The following is a 20,721-nucleotide window of genomic DNA, read 5'->3' on the forward strand; positions in this document are numbered from 1 at the left end:
ATCTTATTCTAGGGACACTATTCTTCTTTCCGCTTTTTAAACACAAGACAAAACCTCTGGAAATGTCAGGAGTTAATTTAAAAGCAATGAAAATTATTTCTAACTTGTCATATCAAACCCTTACAGAAAAGCATCTCTATTCATTCTGTAATGCCTGTAATGCCTAAAGATCTTCTCAATTATATTTGTTTTCCAGTTGATTCTCCTCATCTAAGAAAGAAATGCATTGCTATCTAAAAATAACTGCTTCTGACAAGTTTTTTCTCTTTTTCAATGGCATTATAACAGTAACAAAAAACCTTGAGCCATTAACTTCAGTGTAAATTTTGTCTGAAAATGGGCAAACTGAACATATTAGGATTAGGTCCATAGAATTTGCACCACTGTTAGGTTCAAATGGATAAATATTTTTTCCCTCTGAATGATATCGCAATACTTCCCAAGGGAACATGTTGGGACCAAAGGATGACAGGATCAGCAACAACCCACAGCAGTCTGATGTGAAACTTTTATGTAATCAAACTTTAAATTTCAAATTCTTGCAGACAGAGGTGCATTCACAGGTGACATAAAGTGCTTCCTCCTCCTCAAGGGTAAATGCTGGACACCAGGAGACTGCTGTGACAGCACCTATCCCCTGAACCATCAATCTCTGCTCCAGAAAGCAGGAAATCTAGTTTTGCTAGGATGGAAAAGGGAGAATATGTGTCTGCTTTTCTGTAAAAAAAGCAGAAGACCAGAAGCAGGAAAAACCCTTTACTGATACCATGCCCTCGCCTTCTTCTTAAGGAAAAAGCACTGAAATTCCAAGAGGAAAATGTATTCTGAGCTGACTGGGAAGAAAGTGATAAAAAACCAGAAGGGTAGGAGGGAAGGTCTGTTCAGGGAGGAATGGAAAGAAGGGTGATATCAGGATCCAGTGGAAGGGGAAGGGATCTGGAGGCAGGTTAGAAGAGCTAGGCAGCACCAGTGGGATCAAAAGAGAGAACAGATGAAAAGAAGGCTCTGGGAAGTTGACTTACATGCCAGAGGAATTCTTAGTAAAAAACAGTTTGGGATTCACTGACATAAAACACTGATATGGTAGCATGATATGGTAGCAAACCTGCATGAATTCTATAGGGATTATAGATAATTTCACTCTATGTAGAAGTGTGAGACTATAATAGGAAATGAACAAAATAAAAGCTGTAAAGTATGAAGGAAAGTAGAGAGAGAACTTGTTTTTCTCAGATCATATTTTTACATACGGAGAGGAAAACATTTTCATTCTGAAATATTAAGAAAATCAATTAAGAAAAAAAAGTCTCAATTAAAGGAAACTTTTGGATTAACACCTTGTTCTGTGGTCTGTCTTTCCTGTCCCTTTTCCTTGTTCTGACTACCCTTTCAACATCTAAATGCATATTTTAGATATATATGCCTAAAAGCCCTAGCTATTGAGTGTGCCCATCACATATAAGAATCACTTCCTTGCCAGCTCTGGTATCTAAATCTCCTTCAGGCTCTGTACTGGAAGATATTTTTATTTAAGCCACTTGCCATCAGAAGAAAAGTCTTCTTGTCACGTCAACAGCACAGCAGGACAGCTGGAAGGCAGACTAGAAGCAAAGCTGCTAAAGACCAAGGCTGACCAGACCACATCAAAGCAGTGCCTTTTGAATTCACCAGAGTGAAAAGTTAGAAAGGAATTAGCAGGAGAACAGGTTAGGTTTTTATAACTGGGTGACATTAAATTGTACATGAGGTAGTTCAGGTTTTAGGATAAGAAAGTACAAAATATGGTAGGAAAGAAAAACTAAGTTAAGGTCAGGTCACTCTGACAGGAGTTAAATACATCCCTATTAGGGACTGTAGCATTAAGGCAATTGTGATGCCTTTCCTGTTCATGGTCCCTGCTGGTTATTGTGCATTTTGAAACAGCCAGGATCCCAGACAAGCCATGTGTTTGGATTTGGCTCAGATACATGTACACCCTGCTGAACAGCCAACTTATTTCCCTGGCAAAATGACAGCATCTTGAAATGTATCACTGGAAATAATTTGTTGCACAAAGCCAAGCTCACTTGGCCAAGTTCACAACATGTAATAAAATTGAGGACAGTCTCTGCACATTTTTCATACCACTCACCCCAGACCTTATTTCATGACAGTCCTTGCCTGCTAGATAAGCAAGTGCTGAGGTGTATGGTGTAAAACCACAGAGTAATATTCCTGTTGTTAATAATTTTATCACTGAAACATGAATCAATAGATTATCACTGGACTGTTTCAATCAAATTAATTATGAGTATTGACAAAGGGAACTGTTCTGGAAGAGTAGTTGATGACAATCCTATCACTGTCTGGGCCTGGCTTTTTGATTTGTTTTAAAACCAGCCAGTGTTAGGGATCCACACAGGTAAAGTTTCAAATCCAGCTGCTCACACAGCATGCAGTCATGGTCACTGCACTTGATTCAACATATTAACACAGTGAGGAGCATAACTGCGTGTCAAGACTTTCTTGTGAGAGAAAAGCAGTAGAAAGAATTGCAAAATCCCATGCTCTAAAAACAATGAATGACACTAACAAGAAAAAAATTAGAATAAGAAGAAGAATACAGGAATACAGAAACCCAGTTCACATGTCTCCTGTAAGAATACAGGAGACATGTGAACTGGGTTTCTCAAAATGTAAAAAAAGTGCCCATGAAGCAGCACAGGAGACTGACCATGCTTCAGGAAAGGACTGTATTAAAGTTGCTGGTCTTTGGAGAAGGAAGCTCTCTTGTATGGTTCAGTAAGATGTACCCCAGTAAAACAATAGCAACAATCAATTCTCCACTACCTGATAAGACTGCTAAAAGGATCAGTGTTAAGAAAGATTGATAAAAGCACATGCTGCAACTGCTGTTAACTTGAAAACATATGCAGCTGCACTGTATTAGAGAATATGAGCCCCAATTGAGCAGCAAAGCAGGCTCCTGAAAATTAATTCAAAACAAAGATTATCAGATGTTTACAAAAGGCATTATAGCAGAGGAAGGGAAAAAAAGATTTTAAACATAGTTCTGGGGCATGCAGATAGAAAAACAATGATAACACAGACCATTATCATTTATTAAGGGCTGTAGTATGGAGACACTAAAACACAGTTGGAAATATTATTTAAAAATAACATCAATGTTTATAAATACAAGGTAAAAGAGAAATACTCTTCCTGTTTCAGCTTTCATTTGAGCATGACAGGAAATGTGTTGGGAGGATATCAATTTTACAACTAGAAACAGAGGGATGAAGCTTAAGAATGTCATTACTTTGTGATAGTACAAAGGAAATGAGGAAAAAAAGGCAAAATTAGGCAGGCCAAGGCAAAGTTAGCTGATGAAGATGGTGCCTCGCTGGCTAATGATTGATAACAGCAGCAATTACTGACAGTTCTAAAAAATGTCATTCCATTTTAGTTCTCAATGTGTCAGACTCAGGAAAATTAAATCACATCAGAAGCCACAGACTTATTACTGAAAGGTCAACTTTTATGAAACTTTTCCTCAAAAGTTTTATTGAAGAGATTAAATAAACCTACTCCATTCACTTGAGTCAGAAAAGTTTTAGGGGAACATCAGACAAAAATGGGCTAAGAACTATTGCACTTAGAGACACTAAGAGACATAAGGCTCTGCTTCTATTTCCAAAGATCGCTCGGAAATCAAAATGTAAATGGCCTTGAATATTCATATAATTCAAGACTTTTATCAACACACATAGACGTGCTTTAAACTGAAAATGAAGTAGTATCATTTGCCTTAATTCATGTAGGAATGGTTCAGGAAAGCCAGTGCTACCCCTCCTATGTAATGTCACATTGACTCCTCTAATGCACCTTTGGAACAGATGGGGCAGGGGATGAGTGAATTCAGAGCCAGAACCAGCCCACTGTACTGGCAAATCTTGGTACTGTAGCTTCTTCAGTAACCCACAGAACAGCACGGAGGAAAATATGATCACTGACTCCTTATGCAATTGACTGGTTTTAAAAGCCCAGCCAAAAGGTGCTGTCTGTTTTATCTTAGCTGATTTCTTGATCCACGCACAGTTTAAAAGTGTGAAGCCCAGACTATCTCTGAGAAGCTGTATATGATTGTGCTGGAGAACAGTGAGAAAACTGAGGTTTGATCAAAAAAAAAATAATGAAGACTTGTCACCATCATATTTTCTGAAAAATCTTTGATCAGGATTTTTCTCCTCAGAAGCTGAGAAGCCTCAGAGAAAAAGGAAAACAATAATTATCTGATTTGCTTCTCCTGTGTTTTGCTGCTTTGGAATATGGTTGGAGATTGTTTATCCACCAGGTGAATTGTTTTGACTTAGTGACCAATCATGGTCAGGCTGTGTCGGGACTCTGGAAAGAGTCAGGAGTTTTCATTATTATCTTTTAGCCTTCTGTAAGTATCCTTTCTGTATTCTTTAGTATAGTATTCTTTAATATAATATCATATATCATAAAATAATAAATTAGCCTTCTAAGAACTTGGAGTCAGATTCATTTCCTTCTTTCATCTGGGGACCCCGAAAATACCACAAAGATTAGATTTAAAGTCCTAGATTGGGGCAAAAAACAACAGGAGCTCTTGAAAAATGGACCTACTATGAACATACCTGCAGTATGTTAACAAAGCACAGTTTGTTTACCAGATTATACAAATATCACTTTCTCTACAATACATCGGGCTATCAACAAGTACCTGTCTGCTCATCTTTTATGTTCAAAGATAAGGATAAGCCCAGTAATCTCAAGCATTTGACAGGTACACCAATATCGGTTATTTTAGCAGACTGACTTACCTGAAGATATAACTCAAAGGAAACCACCCAAAAGTACAGGATAAGTAAGGAATTCAGCAATCAGGAAAAATCTTCAACAATTAACACAGTAAGACTCGAGGATTTCAAAATTTCAGAAATTATCCAATTAATAATTACAATGGTATCTTTTTGCCTCTTTTCACATTTGAACTGGTGTGAAACAGTAGAACCTTTTAAATGAAAGAAACAAAAAATTACAAATGAGACTCTTCCTTATATATTACACAATTGAATGGATATCCAAGAGGGAATAGTTAGAAGGCCCAACTAGTTTGTCTTCTGCTAAACAATACAATTTACAATTCATGAAAAGAACTGTATTACGGACAGTAGCAATGATCTCAAGAAAAGAGATTTGACTCTTATTAGAGATACATAGCTCCTGTAATGTATTCAGCCAACTGACAGCAAAGGAGAATTAAAATTCTGAGAGGCAGTCACTGAAAAGATGTTCAAATGGCAAATTGGCTCTACAGATACTACAGAATTATGTATTATGGCCTCTTTGTGTTACACTTTGGCTTTCCTACCTGAAGTCAGAGGTAAAGAGCAAAAGAAGAAATTTTATTGATGGCACTGTTAGGCCTCTTTGAAAGGCAATGAATCACCTTGCATTTTGAGGGTTTTTAGGTATTCCCCTGAAATTTTAAATTAACATTTTAATTTAATATTACATTTTTCTCATTTACTGCTTCTATTCTTTTTCGCTCCATTCCTCACAGACTCTGCTTCTTTCTGTTTAGAATCTGTACATAAATTATTAGGTTATATTGATTTCATTCTACTATTCATACTTCTGATCTTAAAGCACTGATTTTTAGATTTTTTTTTTTTTTTAATTTGCCACCTTACTTTTTGCTCAGTGTTTCCAATTCTGTTTGATGTGGCTGAGGGTGCCTGTGTGTTTAATGACTCCTGCTGCTCTGGGATGCTTATCATGTTTGCAGAGCTCTCACAACTGATCTGTATGCCCAGGCTGAGCTCTGTACAGGATGGACAGGCCAGCTGGGGCAGCCCTGACAGCTCTGCCTAAGGCTCCCCCTGGGTGGGGAAATAAGAGCTGCATTAGTCAGACAGGATCTGGGATAGGTTTCAGCTGTGGCTAGGGACTCAGGAAAGGCTGGAAACCATGCAGGCATTGTACCTCACACAGTTGTGTGGAGAAATTGCCAAAATGAGAAGGAAACTGAAGGGCTGAGGCAAGCAAGAGCTTCCACTGTCACCAAGATTATTTTCTGAAAAATCCCTTCACCAGGATCTCTTCTCCTGGGAAGCTGGGAAGCTTCAGCTCCTCCCTGTTTTGCTGCTTTGGAATGTGATTTGGAGAATTGTTTACCCAGCATGGGAATTGTTTTAACTTAATGAGCAATCCCAGTCCAGCTGTGTCAGGACTCTGGTCAGTCACGGGTTTTTATTATTCATTCTTGTCTAGCCTTCTGTCTGTATCCTTTCTCTTTCTTTACTATAGTTTTAGTACATAATTTTCTTTTAATAAAATATAATATCATAATAAATCAGCCTTCTGAGAACTTGGAGTCAAATTCTGCCCTCTCACCTTGTCCTGGGGACCTCACATCACCACAACACTTCCACTCCTCAGTTTTATTAGAACAAGAAACAAGACTTGTATTGAGCAGTACTGGATCAAATCTGACATCATCCATCATCAGAATTAATTTACCTCCTGTGCTGCCTTCCAGGATGTATCAGCATTTTGACACCCACGGGGATACAGGCCAGCACAGGCCAGACAGCAGCTCCTTAAAGCTGTGTTAGGAGATGGAATCAGCCAGTGCACAGCCCCGAGGCGCTGGGAAAACCTGTGTGTTTGGCTAGGGTAGGTCGTTGCAGAAACACCTTAGTCACCTTCCTTTTGCTCTATGACCATCCAACAGGCTTCCCTGATTCAGACAGCCCTACACACCTTCATCTTGCTTGCTCTTAGAAATGCTGTTTTTTCTCCTTGTCTCTAATCTCCATAGAAAATGGCAATTTGTTTTTCCTGGCCCATCTATCTTCACTAATTCCTGGTTAGAAGTGCTACCTGTAAACCTATGACTAACCACTCTGTAAGATAGAGACCTTTGCAGCTTCATGTCTCTGCTCTTTCATGGGACAAGGAGAATGGGACTGATGGCAAAAAAGGTCAAATTTGGAAGCTGAATGAGGTTTTAGAGGATGAAAACCTTCAGCCAAGGCATTGGAGCTAAACTGCAGTCTACTCAAGAAAGTGAGCTGAAAAGAGATATGTAGCTCGATAATTTGATATCCAAGGAGCCAACATGGAAAGGATGCTTCCTCTTTTATGTTGTTTATAGGAGTGCTATATATGTGCACTGCAATAAATGGAAGTTTTGAAGACCAAACATAGTCTGTATCAAACATACAGAATTTGACAGTCATTTATAACAGCAATGTGAAATATGTTCCTAGAGCTCATATTTTAACTATTGCTAGAGCTATCATCTCCTCCTGGAGAATGTTAAAAACAGCAGAGAAGAACAGGATCACTCAGTACTGTCCTTATGAATAGACAATCACTTGTACAATTATTTCTATTATTATCACCAGCCTGCCAGCTACATAAGTTGTGCTTGAATATTGCAAAAAGTAACTTACTAAAATGCATACTGAGGGGTTTACGTTTTTCAAGAATTTTTTACCAAAAAGCTATCTCTTTATATAATTTAATACACTTTGTAATAAAATATGTAATCAAGGACAGTTTAAAATGGGCATTTATGAGAGATGTATAAGTCATTAAAAGCTGCATACAAGAAATTGTGGTTAAAAAATTTACTTGTGACGACAGAATTTTGTGTGTATCTCTTATGTAACTATAAGTTTTTCATTCTCTTTTACTTTTATGGAATCTTTATCATTCAGTTCTGCTTTACTGTCTAAGGTATTAATGCACACTGAACTAAACTGATTTTGTTAATATTTTTGCTAGAGCTACTGAGCTCCCTGCATCCTTTCAATGCTCTAAATTTTACATGTCAGTGACTCACTCTATAATCCTCTGTGTTAAAAAATACTGTATTTGACTTTATTCAAACTAGCTATCAGGTTGGGATAATCAACAGACAACAGATAAAAAACCAAAATGAAGCATTAGGTGCCAGCATCCCTATTGTCACAGGAGAAAAAGCCATCACCACCAGAGGGCAACTGAACCCCGAGAAACCAAAACCAAACCGACTATAAAAGGACAAGCGAAAATCGCGATTTCACCAGAACGACACGGGAATTTAGTAAGATGATGCAATTTCTTATCTCAACACTGCAATTTAAGAGCCAGAGTGGCCTTCTCCCAGCCCCGCCCTGTTCGGTAATCTGTTCTGTGAGTGTACCTACATCCGTGCGCAGCTCATCACAGTTAAACACCAAGCTCCACTTATGTTGTTGAGGAGCAGTTTAGCCAAACCAATGGAACTACGTCCATGGCGACATGCCGAGAGCGAACTATCAAGCCTCACACTTGATACTTTTTACTGGGCTGATTTTGTACATATTCAACCATCCTTAAGAATCTCTCTACCAGCAACAAAGAGATTCATTCTCTCGACTCCCCAAAACACATCAAAGCATTTTTTTTCTTGTAGGGTTGGGGTATTTTTTGGTTTTTTGGTTTGTTTTGTTGCTTGTTTGTCACAGACATATTTTATGAAAAATCCTTTCCTTAGGATTTTGCTCCTGAGAAGCTGAGAGGCCTCAGGAACAAAATGTAACCAATGGTTATCTGCTGCTGTGGAATGCAACAGGTGCATCTGGGATTGGCTCATGTGGTTGTTTCTAATTAATGGCCAATCACAGCCCAGCTGGCTCGGACTTTCTGTCTGAGCCACGAGCTTTTGTTATCATTCCTTCTTTTTCTATTCTTAGCCAGCCTTCTTATGAAATCCTTTCTTCTATTCTTTTAGTATAATTTTAATATAATATATATCATAAAAAAATAAATCAGCCTTCTGAAACATGGAGTCAGATCCTCGTCTCTTCCCTAATCCTCGGATCCCTGTGAACACACACTTGTTTGGGAGTTTGGGGTTTATTTGGGAGTTTGGGGTTTGTTTGTTTGGGGGTTTGGGGTGGTTTTTGTTTGTTTTGTTATGTTTTGGGGGTTTTTTGGGGAGTTGGCTTGTTGTTGATTTTTGGGGTTTGGTTTTTTGGGAGAGTTGTGGGGTTTTTTTCGGAGGGTTGTTTGGTTTTGGCGGTTTTTGTTGTTGGGGTTTTTTTTTTGAGCGGTGGGGGGGGGGGGGTTCGGGCTGATGGGGGTTTTGGGGCATGGAGGGTGTGATGGTTTCTTTGAAGCACCGCTTTAAGAAGGCTCCGGTGGCAGCTGTAAACCGGGCAGTCCAGATTCCAGCGCCAAAACATCTGCCTGTTCCCAAAGGGGGTCCCGGCTGCGTTCAGCTCTGCCGATCCCCGGCAGCCCCCGAGGCAGCGCTGCCCTCGGCCAGCAGGGCCGGGCTGCCCCGGTGCCACGCCCAGGCGCTTTCCTTCCCCGGGGACACCGCAAACCGAGCCCTCGGCGTCACTTCTGCTATTGCCCGGGCGCACAACTCTGGCCAAGAAAAACAGTTTCTGTAAAGGCATCTGTTTGTTTAGACACTCTAAGTGCTTATGGCTGTCTGCGCTGCGTTCTGCGATTTCAGCTGACTGGAAAGCGATGACGTAGAAAAAAAATGCGGTGACTAATGATGAACTTTTTGCATACTTAGTAAAGTTTTTACTTCCCTTGAGAAGCGTTAGCACTCTGCCGCGTCCCACCACAGTTCTTTGGTACACTCCCTTTCCGTTTCCTGAGGGATTTAGGGCGGTGCGGTAGCCGGAGCAAAAAATCAGCTGTCTCTCGATACACAAATTCACATGCCCATCAGCAAGCCTCGCTGTGCTTCTCTGTGAAAAACGCATGTATTTTATGATTGGCTTTCCGCAAATATTGAAATGAATATTATATGTGTTGTGTTAGAAAGTAATGCTGTATTAGTTTTCTTAAGTACTGTATTAAATATAGTTTTAAGTTATAAAAAAATTGTTAAAATAGAAACGATGCTATGTAGGATACTTTTTTTTAAAAAAGAAAGGACTCGCAGCGAGATAGCAGCCACAGGGCACCTAAATCTTTCAGAGAAAGAGAATTTATGGCCCTCTTATCAGAAGAAACGAACTTCTTCCCCCCTCGAAGGCGCTATTAGGATTTGGAGGAAGAAGTTGACGATGACCAGACAGAATCCTGTGTTTGAATGGAATTTATGCATCATGTATGAAGTGTATGAATATGCAACAGGCTGTTGCTTTTAAGGGTAAATCCTCTGTTAACGTGGGGCCTTTTTCAGGCTCGTGCTGCCCAGAAAAGGTACCCGGACGTCCGTAACTCTTTGTCTCTATTGTCTCATATTGTCCTAATTCAGTTTGTCCAAATTATTATTACTCTAATTGTATTACTATTTTTATAACCATTTTATTACTATTAAACTTTTAAAATTTTGGAAACAAGTTATTAGTGTTTTTAACATTCTCCATCCACGAATTCACATGCCCATCAGCAAGCCTCGCTGTGTCTCTCCATACACAAATTCACATGCCCATCAGCAAGCCTCGCTGTGTCTCTCGATACACGAATTCACATGCCCATCAGCAAGCCTTGCTGTACTTCCCCATACACTAATTCAGATGCCTCACAGGGAAAGGACTCCTCTCCCTGAGAACTGGAAGAAAATCTTGGTGATGAACCAACCAAACCCCCATGCCCTGTGCTGTCGGTGGGAAGGAGGGAGGGGCTGGGAGGGAAGAAAAGGTGTTTGAAGGGCTTATTTTGCTTCTCATTATCCTTCTCTGTTTTGTTAATAATAAATGGACTTTGTCCCTCTAGGCTGAGGCTGTTTTGCCCTTGGAGTATTTTCTCCTGGTCCTTACCTCAACTCATGAACCCTTCATTAAATTTTTTTCTCTCCTCTGCCTAGCTATGGCAGCGGAGGGCAAGTGAGCCACCTTTGTGGGTGCCTGGCATTTGGCCAGCATCAAACCATGAGTTTCTTGGTGGAGAATGCGGGCATTGATTCTGCTACCTCTCACAAAAAAACTCAGGTTATATTTTCACAGATGCTTCAGTGCCAAAAGTTTCAGATAATCCTCTAAGTAGAATTTTTAAAGTTGGCATCTCAGGTTGTATGTTAAGATTTCTTTTGAACGGCCTTGGGCTATCTACCTGAGACAACAATAGACACTGAGATATCTTGTAATCTTTGAAATCTTGCCCTCCAATCCCACCAATTTTGTGTTTAATTTTCTTTTTTTTTTTTTTTTAATGTGAAGGCCCTAAAGTCAGTCGCATGGTTTGGAAAAGGCAAATCAATGGAATGGAAGACTTATAAGAGATACAAACTACCTGTTCTCCTTTAGCACAAAGGATTACCCTTTGCCACTGAATATACTAAGTATATTCACTGTCAGCAATTTTGGTGAGGCTTGCTACCTTTACCCACAGCTTTCTAGGTATTTTATTATTTTTTGGTTTATGTATGCACTGTATCAGAAATAGTGTTTGAACTCCCAAAGCAGAAATATTATGGTGTACTTAGCTACTGTATTAATATTTTAGGAATAAAATTGTGTGATTTGCCACCTCTTCCTTTATTTTGGCCTTACCTGTTGCTTGCAGTGATTTGTGCAACTGAAAGCCCCCCAAAAACCCCAAACCAATAACATGATTATTTGGTTTAATAGGCTGACATAAGTCATGCATCACCTTATCAGCATTCCTTATTCAGATTGAACCAGGAAGGTTGGAGGGAGAAAAGGTGTGTGCCTTTGGAAGGAAGGGTGGTCCTAGATCACTTGGGCAAACTGTGAACACACCGAGTCAGACAGTGGCTGGTTCAACTCTGAATATGCAAGGAAATTCCACGCCGGGTATTGCACAGACCTCCTGTGTGCCTCCACAGATTCCTCACTCTGGAGGAGCATCCCTTCTGTCCCATCCCTACACAAATCCCTGTGTAATTTGCACAAAGTCAGTGCTCAACACACTATCAGCCTGTGCAATTACAAGGGCCGTTGAAATCTTCTTTGGCATTCTGGCTGAGGCACTCATACAGCTTTAGATATGGTTGGGTTGGCTGTTGGGTGGAGCTGGAAACAGCCAGCGTGCAATTAGGAGAAAAACTGAGCAATGACCATGGCACTTCTTGCTGTTTCTGGCTCTTGTTGAATAGCAACTCTAATTGCATCTTCTGTGGGCATAAGCACATGTATCCAAGATATGTAGTGCTAGGAGGAAATTAAAGGCCTACAAGTGCAGCTCTGAAACAGAGCCTTGTGGTCTGGTGCACTGTATGCAGTCACAGGCTGTTTCAGGGCACTCTTTGGTGCACCAAGCCCATCCTCTTTGTTCCCCCCATCCTGCACTGGGACATTAAAATCCCGACTAAACATCTTAGGCTTTGGAGAGCAACCAGACACATTTTTAGGTCTTGCTCCTGACTAAAAATATAATCCTTGAAGCAGTTATGTTGCACAAATAAAGGCTTAGTACTGTATATAGATCTGAAAACAAGCCCAGCAACTCAACTGACTTAAATAACTTTCCATTAAGAATTCCATTAATTCTTATTGGTCATGAAAGTGCTGTTGTGTTACAGTTGCCTAAGTAATAAAACTCCATCAGTTTGGTGTGCAAAATGGTTACTCAGGTAGTAGAAGATGAATAAACAAAAAGTTCATTTGAAAGAAGGCCTGAGCTTATATTAATGAACAAAAAAATGTATTAAATACATGTACTGAACCAAGACTGTTGGAAACTGTTTCAGATGATTGAAGGAAGGAATAAGAAGCTGGGGCTGTTAGACATGGCAATGGTAACAGCTCCAGGAGCAGGGACAGCAGCTGTGAATGGAGACTCACGAGATAAGAGTTAAATTTCTTCATAGCAGCTTTTATGGGCGTGAAAAACACCAATCACTTGTTTTTCAAATTTTAAAAGTTTAATAGTAATAAAATGGTTATACAAATAGCAATATAATTACAGTAATAAAATTTGAACAATTGGGATTAGGGCAATACGAGACAATAAGAGCAAACAGTTATGGACAGTCTGGATGCCTCTTTCTGGGCAGCACAAACCTGAAAAAGGACCCACGTCAACAGAGGATTAACCCTTAAAAGCAACATACTCATACACCTCATACATGATGCATAAATTCCATTCAAACACAGGATTCTGTCTGGGCAGTGTCAGGTTCTTCCTCTCAATCCTGACATCGTCTTCAGGTCTGAGCGAGGCAGGAAGAATTTCGTTTGTCCTGATAATGGAGCAATAAATTCTCTTTCTCTGAAAGATTCAGGTGTCCTGTGGCTGCTATCTCACTGCAAGTCCTCTGTTTAAAAAAAGTATCTTACATAGCACAGTTTCTATTTTAACATTATGTTAAACCTAAAACTATATTTAACATACTACCTAAGAAAATTAATACAACATAACTTTCTAACACAACACTTATAATATTCATTTCAATATTTGCGAAAAGCCGATCATTAAATTCGCATTTTTACATGAGTCTAAGTTTTGGCTTTGTGACAAGAACAGCGTTGCTAACAGAGGGCTGGTTTAGATACCGCTGAGCAAGGAACTCTTGCGCTGCCACCAGGTGCGTCCCGCTCCTGTGGATGCACAAGCAGCGTGAGAGGGGACACAGCCGAACCCAGATCACACATACCATGGACCCTGCTCTCAGGCATGCTGCCCAATTGTTAGGGTTGTCCTCTACAGGCCAGGAGAGCCCTCGCACCGCAATTCCGTGGGGCACAGCCCCGCTGGGTGGCGGCTGCGGTGGCTCCCCCGGCCCGGCCCCGGCACGGTCCCGCTGGGTGGTGGCTGCGGCGGCTCTTCCGGCCCGCCCAGCCCCGGCCCAGCCCCTCTCGGTGGCGGCTCCCCCGGCCCGGCCCGGTGCGGCCCCTCTCGGTGGCGGCTCCCCCGGCCCGGCCCGGCCCGGTGCGGCCCCGCTCCGCCCCGCGGGCAGTGCGCATGCATGAGGCGGCCCCGCCGCCCTGAGTCACCGCTCGGCTCAGCGGCCGCTCCCCGGCAGCAGCAGCGGGAAGGCGGCCACCATGAACCGCTTGGGGAAGAAAGCCAACGAGACCCTCATCGAGATGGCTCTGTCGGCGGACGGTAGGAGAGGGCGGGGAGGGGGAATCGTGGTTCTGTTCCGCCCTTGTTCCCCGGGGGACGCGGAGCGGAGGCGAGCGTGGTGGGGGGGTCTGGGGGGCTCTGGTTCCTGCCCGGGGTCTGCAGGCCGGCGTCTGTGAGAGGGGCTGGTCCCGGGTGAATCCTCACCTCTCCCGCATCGAGCTTTTAATCCTTCGGCTTCCACTTGAGAAGAACAAAACCGCTTCTCCATGAGCACGATCCAGCTGTGATTCGATCTTTATAATTCTCAAATCAGTCTTGAAAATGGAGGTTCTCGTATCAGCACTCTGCCAAGAACAAAAAAAAACTAGAGAATCCGCTTGGTTTTTATCTTAAAAGACACAGCAGATAGAAAGGTCCCTCTGCCGGACGGCAAACTTTGGGCTTCCCCCGGAGCACCGGCTGGGATGGGCGCTGGCTCCGGGGAGCTGAGGCTGCCCCTTGCGAGGGGGCTCCGAGCGGACCCCACCTCACCTGGGAGGGGTGAGCAGAGCGGGTCACCTCACCTGGGAGGGCTGAGCAGAGCAGACCCCACCTCACCTGGGAAGGCTGAGCAGAGCAGACCCCACCTCACCTGGGAAGGCTGAGCAGAGCGGGTCACCTCACCTGGGAGGGCTGAGCAGAGCAGACCCCACCTCACCTGGGAAGGCTGAGCAGAGCGGGTCACCTCACCTGGGAAGGGCTGAGCAGAGCGGGTCACCTCACCTGGGAGGGGTGAGCAGACCCCACCTCACCTGGGAAGGCTGAGCAGAGCGGGTCACCTCACCTGGGAAGGCTGAGCAGAGCGGGTCACCTCACCTGGGAAGGCTGAGCAGAGCAGACCCCACCTCACCTGGGAGGGGTGAGCAGACCCCACCTCACCTGGGAGGGGTGACCAGACCCCACCTCACCTGGGAGGGGTGAGCAGCCCTCTTCCCCTCTTCCCCTTGCCCCATCCCAGATGTGCTGGCACCCCTCAGCTTCGGACAGACCCTGGGGCAGGGCATTTGCAGCCAGTGGATTTGTGTCGGGGCCTTGCTTTTTTGCTGTAGCCATGTTACAGTTTCCACTCTATGTCATTACTTATAATAAATGTGGTCACGTTAATATTTTGTGAAATAACATGATGCAAGTGTGTGTTTATCAGCACCTCACCTGGCAACGTGAATCAACAGTCAGAAGTAAGAGAGCATGTTAGTATTTTCAGAATGAGACTGTTTTTTAGGGTTTTTTTTTAAAAAAAGGAAAATGCTGACCTAGAAAAATTACTTTTTTTGGGAATAATGCTTTGCCATCAGTCCTAGAAATGAAAGTCTTAAACCAGGAAAGAACCACTAAGTCCCTGTGTTGGCTTCTCGGGTTATCTGTTCTCCTTCACAGCTTGACTGCACTGTCTCTTTTAGAAAAACATATATAGTGCCATTTTAAACGCCTCAAGCACTAGCAGCAAATCATGATTTTCAAAAGATTTGGCAGTCTTTTTCCAGAGAGGTATGATGGCAATACTGACTGTGAAGTTATTCAAAAGAAGCTCTTTGTAGTGACAGCGAGGAGGGGTGTCCACTGCAGGGAGGCACGCGTCTGCAGCAAGTGTCAGACGAAGGTTTGCCCTCTCTGGAAGGTCTGAGGGAGCTGGCAGCTCCTCAGGAACCCGAGCAGATGGATATTACAGCCTCCTGGCCAGCAAGCCTGTTCCAGAGGGGATGTGAGAGACCTGAGTCATCGCCCATCCCACTGCCTGGGAGCCATGAGAAGTGCTGGGACTGAGCTTCTCTCTCCATGGGTTATTCTCCTGAAGTACTTTGAGACTAAAAAATATTTACAGAACACACAAAATATTCCTATTTAGGGAATGATTCTATGAAGTCAGATTTGTAAACTTCATTCCACGTTATTCAGTTTTCCCATGAGCCTTGTGGGGTTTTTGTAGTCATAAATAGTGAATATAAGGAGATTTGAGGGGTTTCAGTGTTCAAGGATGGTTAAGAAGGATTTGCCATATAGTCGTACATAACTCTCCGTACAAAATCATATTCTAATTCAGTTCAATTTTGTTAATCAACCACTTTTCTTAAGCAGAAACAAATTGAATATGGAGTGAAGTGAGTAGGCTTTTTAAAAGTTACGTTAACTTGTTGCCCAAAAGTCTCTCAAGGTTAAAAAAAAACCCAGAAAATTCCTTCAGTTATTGTTTAGAAAAGTTAATGGTGTACATATGCTGCCAGCAGGACTTCTTATAGATCTAAACATATGCTTTGTGCCTTTTAGGAAAAGCCTCTTAAGGCTCTGGATGTCTGATGTGTACAGGCAGGGCCTGTGTAAGTCAATAGGAACAAGGCAGGAGAGAAAACATCTGCTACTTATTTTCTTTAAAGGTGTGTTTGTATTTGGATAGTATGTGTGTATTTAATTCTGGTTTACTACTGCTTTTCATTAAACTTGAATGCTGGGGAACAGCTTATGGGGTGCAAAACTGTCTACCAGCAAGAGAAAGTTTTACTTGCCTGTTTAGAGCCTACGTGCCAAAACTTTTACCTTGAAGGAAGCTTCCTGCTGAATTACATCTGTGTGAGGTAAAAAATTCCATTTTTGTGTGTGGGATTTTGCTTTCTGTTGGAAGCTGTGTGTCATTTACCCCAAATATGAAAGTCTAAGAAAACTGAACTAGCAAAATTGGAATGTCACTTTCAGAGGAAGAAGACTGCCATGTGTTGCTAGGATTATTTGTGTCTACGTTCACTTTTAGTAGCTTTTTTTATCCTCCAGCATGTAAATGCTGCAGTAGCTGTGTTGTGGGATATATCCCAAGCCTGCCAGTTTTCTGGAAGCTTGCTGTTGGCTCCGTGCCATGATTTGAAGTATGCTGCCTTTATACACATGGCTTCTCTTCCAGAACTTCCAGGAGCCTGCTTTGTGCTCAGAACTAAGTGATCTGAATTCAAATGCTTGCTTAGTTTGGTTGTCATCTTGTTTGTTTCCCTCCCAGAAAGGTGGAGAAACATCCGTGAAAGCCAGCAGTGCTTGTGCCACAACAGCGCTTGTGCCAGTGTGTTGGCACCTTGCAGTACCTCAGCATTCAGGGCCTAATCCTGCTGTCATTTAATAAAATGACACTGAACTTACTTGATCAGAATTCATACCATAACATAAAATACAGCCTCCGTTCAAAACCGCATCTGTCTCTAATTACTGTCAGGGTGAATGTAGTAATTTCTGATCTATTTGTGGAAACGTTGAGTGGGATATCATATTCCCATAGGCCTAAACCAAAGGGTTTGTTAAGAGGAAACTGTTCCATAGCTTATTCCTAGGTAATGAAATGAAAGCTCCAAGAAATTTAGACATAGTTCATATTATAAAAGGCAGGGAAGAAAATACACTCTCAGCCCAAGCAATGTCTGGTTTCTGAGTGGAATTTCTTTACTGGCTGCCACGCGTCGCTGCAGGGGCACAGTGTAAATACAGGTTGGTTACTGGAAGTTAAACACCTTTGTAACAGAAAACCTGTTTGTGGTAGGAAAACCTGATTTTGGGAACTCATCCCAACAACTTGTGTCATATCACTGTATAGCTGTGGCGCTTTTAATGCAAAAATGAAAATGTCAAGCCCATTCCACGGCAGCTGTTAAATATGGAGTTTTCTCCAAAGATTATGTCAATTAAAAAAAAAATTACTCTTGGACAGCATTTTTATTTTAGGTGAGCACCCTGCATATGAGATTAAACTCACTGTCTGCAGTTCAGTGAGTAGCAAAGGAAGGATTAAGTACCCTGCATGCCATTTGAATCCAGTAGCAATTATGTGGGATATTCAGGCCACATTTTGGGAAGCTGGGAAATAAAGGTGGATTCATAGGATCATTAAAGTTGAAAAAGACCTCTAAGATCCCTCAGGTGCTGAGCTGAGTGATGGCCTTGCCATCACAGGTGAAAGCATTTTAGTCTGTTTGTAACGAGCTGCCTACAATTTCACCTTCTCGCTCAGAATATGAACGAAAATTCTCTGCAGCTGTCTCTCCTTCACAATAGCTCCTGGAGGAATGGTTTGGCTCAGTGGTGGGGCAGAGATTTTGGACTGTGAATGCCAAATAAACAGCAAGAAAGGCGCCAGCATCTCTTCTGGTGTAAGGCAGAGTGATGTTCTCTCAGTGATTCCTCTCCATCAGTTTGCTGCTAAGGCATTGCCTGCTGTGCTGTGCTGTTCTGAGGTGTTCCCTACAGAAATAAACTGATAGCTGTATTATAAAATGGAAGTACACTTTAACCTTTATGTACAAAGACTTAATAAGTACTGTGATACAAGGGGACACCAGGATAAGATAAAAGGGCATTGATGAAAATGTCCTTCAAAAATCGTGCTTGAGAACTGTTGGCATATAATGTGTAAGAAAAACCCCAAACAGAAGAACAAACAAAACCACCAAGAAACCAAATACCATGTCTTGATATTTTGTATCTTTAAACCAACGAGTTGCATGTGCACATGGAGGAGACAAATAGTCATCTAACATAAGCATGTTATCAGGAAGGTATAGGTAATGTGAAAATCAGATGTTATGAGGCAAGGTAATAATGCAGTGAATCAGATGTTATGAGGCAAGGTAATAATGCAGTGAACTTTTGCACTACTTTTTATTGTGATCTGGGGATTGAACCAAAGAGCAGTGTAATTACCAAGTTGCATTTTCTTATCTAGCAGTAATTTTATTATATTTGGTGATAGCTTTCCACGTGCATATGTGTATAAATGCAGAAAGGGAATGTGTTGTATTGCTAGGGATAATTCTTGCAATTATAACATAGTTATGGAGGGATTTACAGTTATTTGCTGTGTGCTAAAGCTGAATAACATCAGAAATTATTTATAGATTAAAGTTTGTGTGTAGTTACACACTGTGTAACATTTTTTATTTTGTTGTAACAGCTACAACATTTTGTGTTAGATTAAACACTGTGGGAGAGGAGCTGAGTCTATTAGGATTTGTTTACTTGGATTTATATAGAAAAACATGGATTTTTACATGGATTTTCATATGGAAAAACATATATATATTACAATGTAGATAAAGGTTTTTCATTGAAACCTAAAGCTGTTAAAGCTGTGGTGTTCATGCCTTTGTTCACCAGTGGCTCTCAGTGGGGACCAGTAGACGTGGTGAAGTTCCGAACACATTTTTTTAGGAAGTGAATATATCTTTGCATGAAGGATAGTCTTCTAACTGGAAATCCCAAGGGATTCTTGTTTTCTTTACTTGGCTCAAAAGGGTAAATATGAAATTTGAGGCCTTTGGCAAGATAGCATAAACCCAGCAAACCATGTGGGTAGGACTCATGATGCAGATGGTTGTCCTTTCATTTGCTGTACTGGCCCTAAATTAGAAAGGGCCCTGTGGTTTTGTTATTCAAAGGAGTTGTCTTAACTGTTGGGTAGGAAATCACAAAGTCTATGTTAGCACCATTTATAGTGTGCTAGAAATATACTATGCCAGCAAGTCATGGCTAGCAGATGTGGATTTCAGGCCACTTGGTTCTTCAAACCACTTCGCCTACCTCAGTTCTGTTAATTGACTAGTGCTTACATAAAAAAAGTTTAGGCAATGGAAGCCATAGCCCATTGCCCTGATCATTTTCTTGATTGATAGGAACAGTTTCTCTTTGGGATGAGTATAGGAATTCCAAAGATGTTCCATCATTTTTAAAGTAATTTGGACAAAAATGCCGAATCTTGCAATTCTTGTTAGTCTTGCAAATCTTGCATTTGTTCATAAAACATCTTCCTATACTGGTATATTTTTATGTTGTGTAATGTGAGAAAATGAAATACTCAGTGAATACAGTAGCAAAATTTACAATGATGCATTTCATTGGAAGCATAACCAGAAAAGTACTGAGTGAGGTAGAATATAAAGAACCAGAAGGAACAAAAATTTGCCTTTTAAATTGGCCATCTGAAATTAAATGTCTGGATAACATGAAATTGAGGAATACCACCAGAGGACAGTAAATTTGAGGTGATTTTTTTTAAAAAATGTGTTGCTATATTTGCATCATTAGTTTCCTAGCTTACCCTTTTCATTTTCAACATCTGTAGAAGATCTCTCATACAAGGCTAGGAATGCAATGTGTGTGCACAGAATGAATAGTTCAGTGGGCCCTCCAGTACTTTTGGACACTTGTGTATTGCAAATGTGGAAAGGAATTGGAGGCTCTGCTGCCTGAGGGTTTACAGCACTGATGTCAGTGGAAGCTGGAGAAAGGCATCAATGAATGATGCTGTGAGGTGTTCAGTGTATCTCTGTACACACCAGGACAGCAAGGCTGTGCCCAACACTTGGCTCCATTGGGCTGTGATGAAAACCATTCCCGCAGTTCCTCCTTCTTCATCGCTCCTTGAAGGAGAGGCAGGAGCACCTGACACTTCCATGGATGTGCAGGGCCCTTGCTGGAGCTGTGTGCTTGCCTCTGCACTGAGATAGTGCTGATGGAATCTGGCCCTGAATATATAAGTACTCCTCAGGGCAAACAAGCACAGCCCTAGGGCTTCATGATTTGTCAGAACTCCTGCAGTCTGGTGTTTCTGCCACCCTGTTCTGCTGAGATTTGTCATTCTAGTCCCTCTAACTTGCATGCATGTAAATGCCATGCAGTTTAAAATACCTGATTTTATCCAACTATTGCTAGTCTGAGCTTTCTTTTTTAACTGCATTT

At 41.7% G+C, this 20,721-nt stretch overlaps 1 protein-coding gene across 2 annotated transcripts in view; it reads left to right on the forward strand.

Moving 5' to 3' along the window:
* Positions 1 to 13,909: 13,909 nt before the first annotated feature.
* The window catches only part of ANO5 (anoctamin 5), a 63,975-nt gene continuing 57,163 nt past the window's right edge, over positions 13,910 to 20,721 (forward strand). For both annotated transcript variants that reach the window (XM_066551556.1, XM_066551557.1), the window contains exon 1: positions 13,910 to 14,016. In XM_066551556.1, the coding sequence (XP_066407653.1) occupies positions 13,956 to 14,016 (61 nt within the window). In that variant the 5' untranslated portion in view covers positions 13,910 to 13,955. The remainder of the gene's footprint in view (positions 14,017 to 20,721) is intronic.

This window comes from Molothrus aeneus, chromosome 6 (assembly GCF_037042795.1).
Source record: "Molothrus aeneus isolate 106 chromosome 6, BPBGC_Maene_1.0, whole genome shotgun sequence".
Classification (NCBI taxonomy): domain Eukaryota; kingdom Metazoa; phylum Chordata; class Aves; order Passeriformes; family Icteridae; genus Molothrus; species Molothrus aeneus.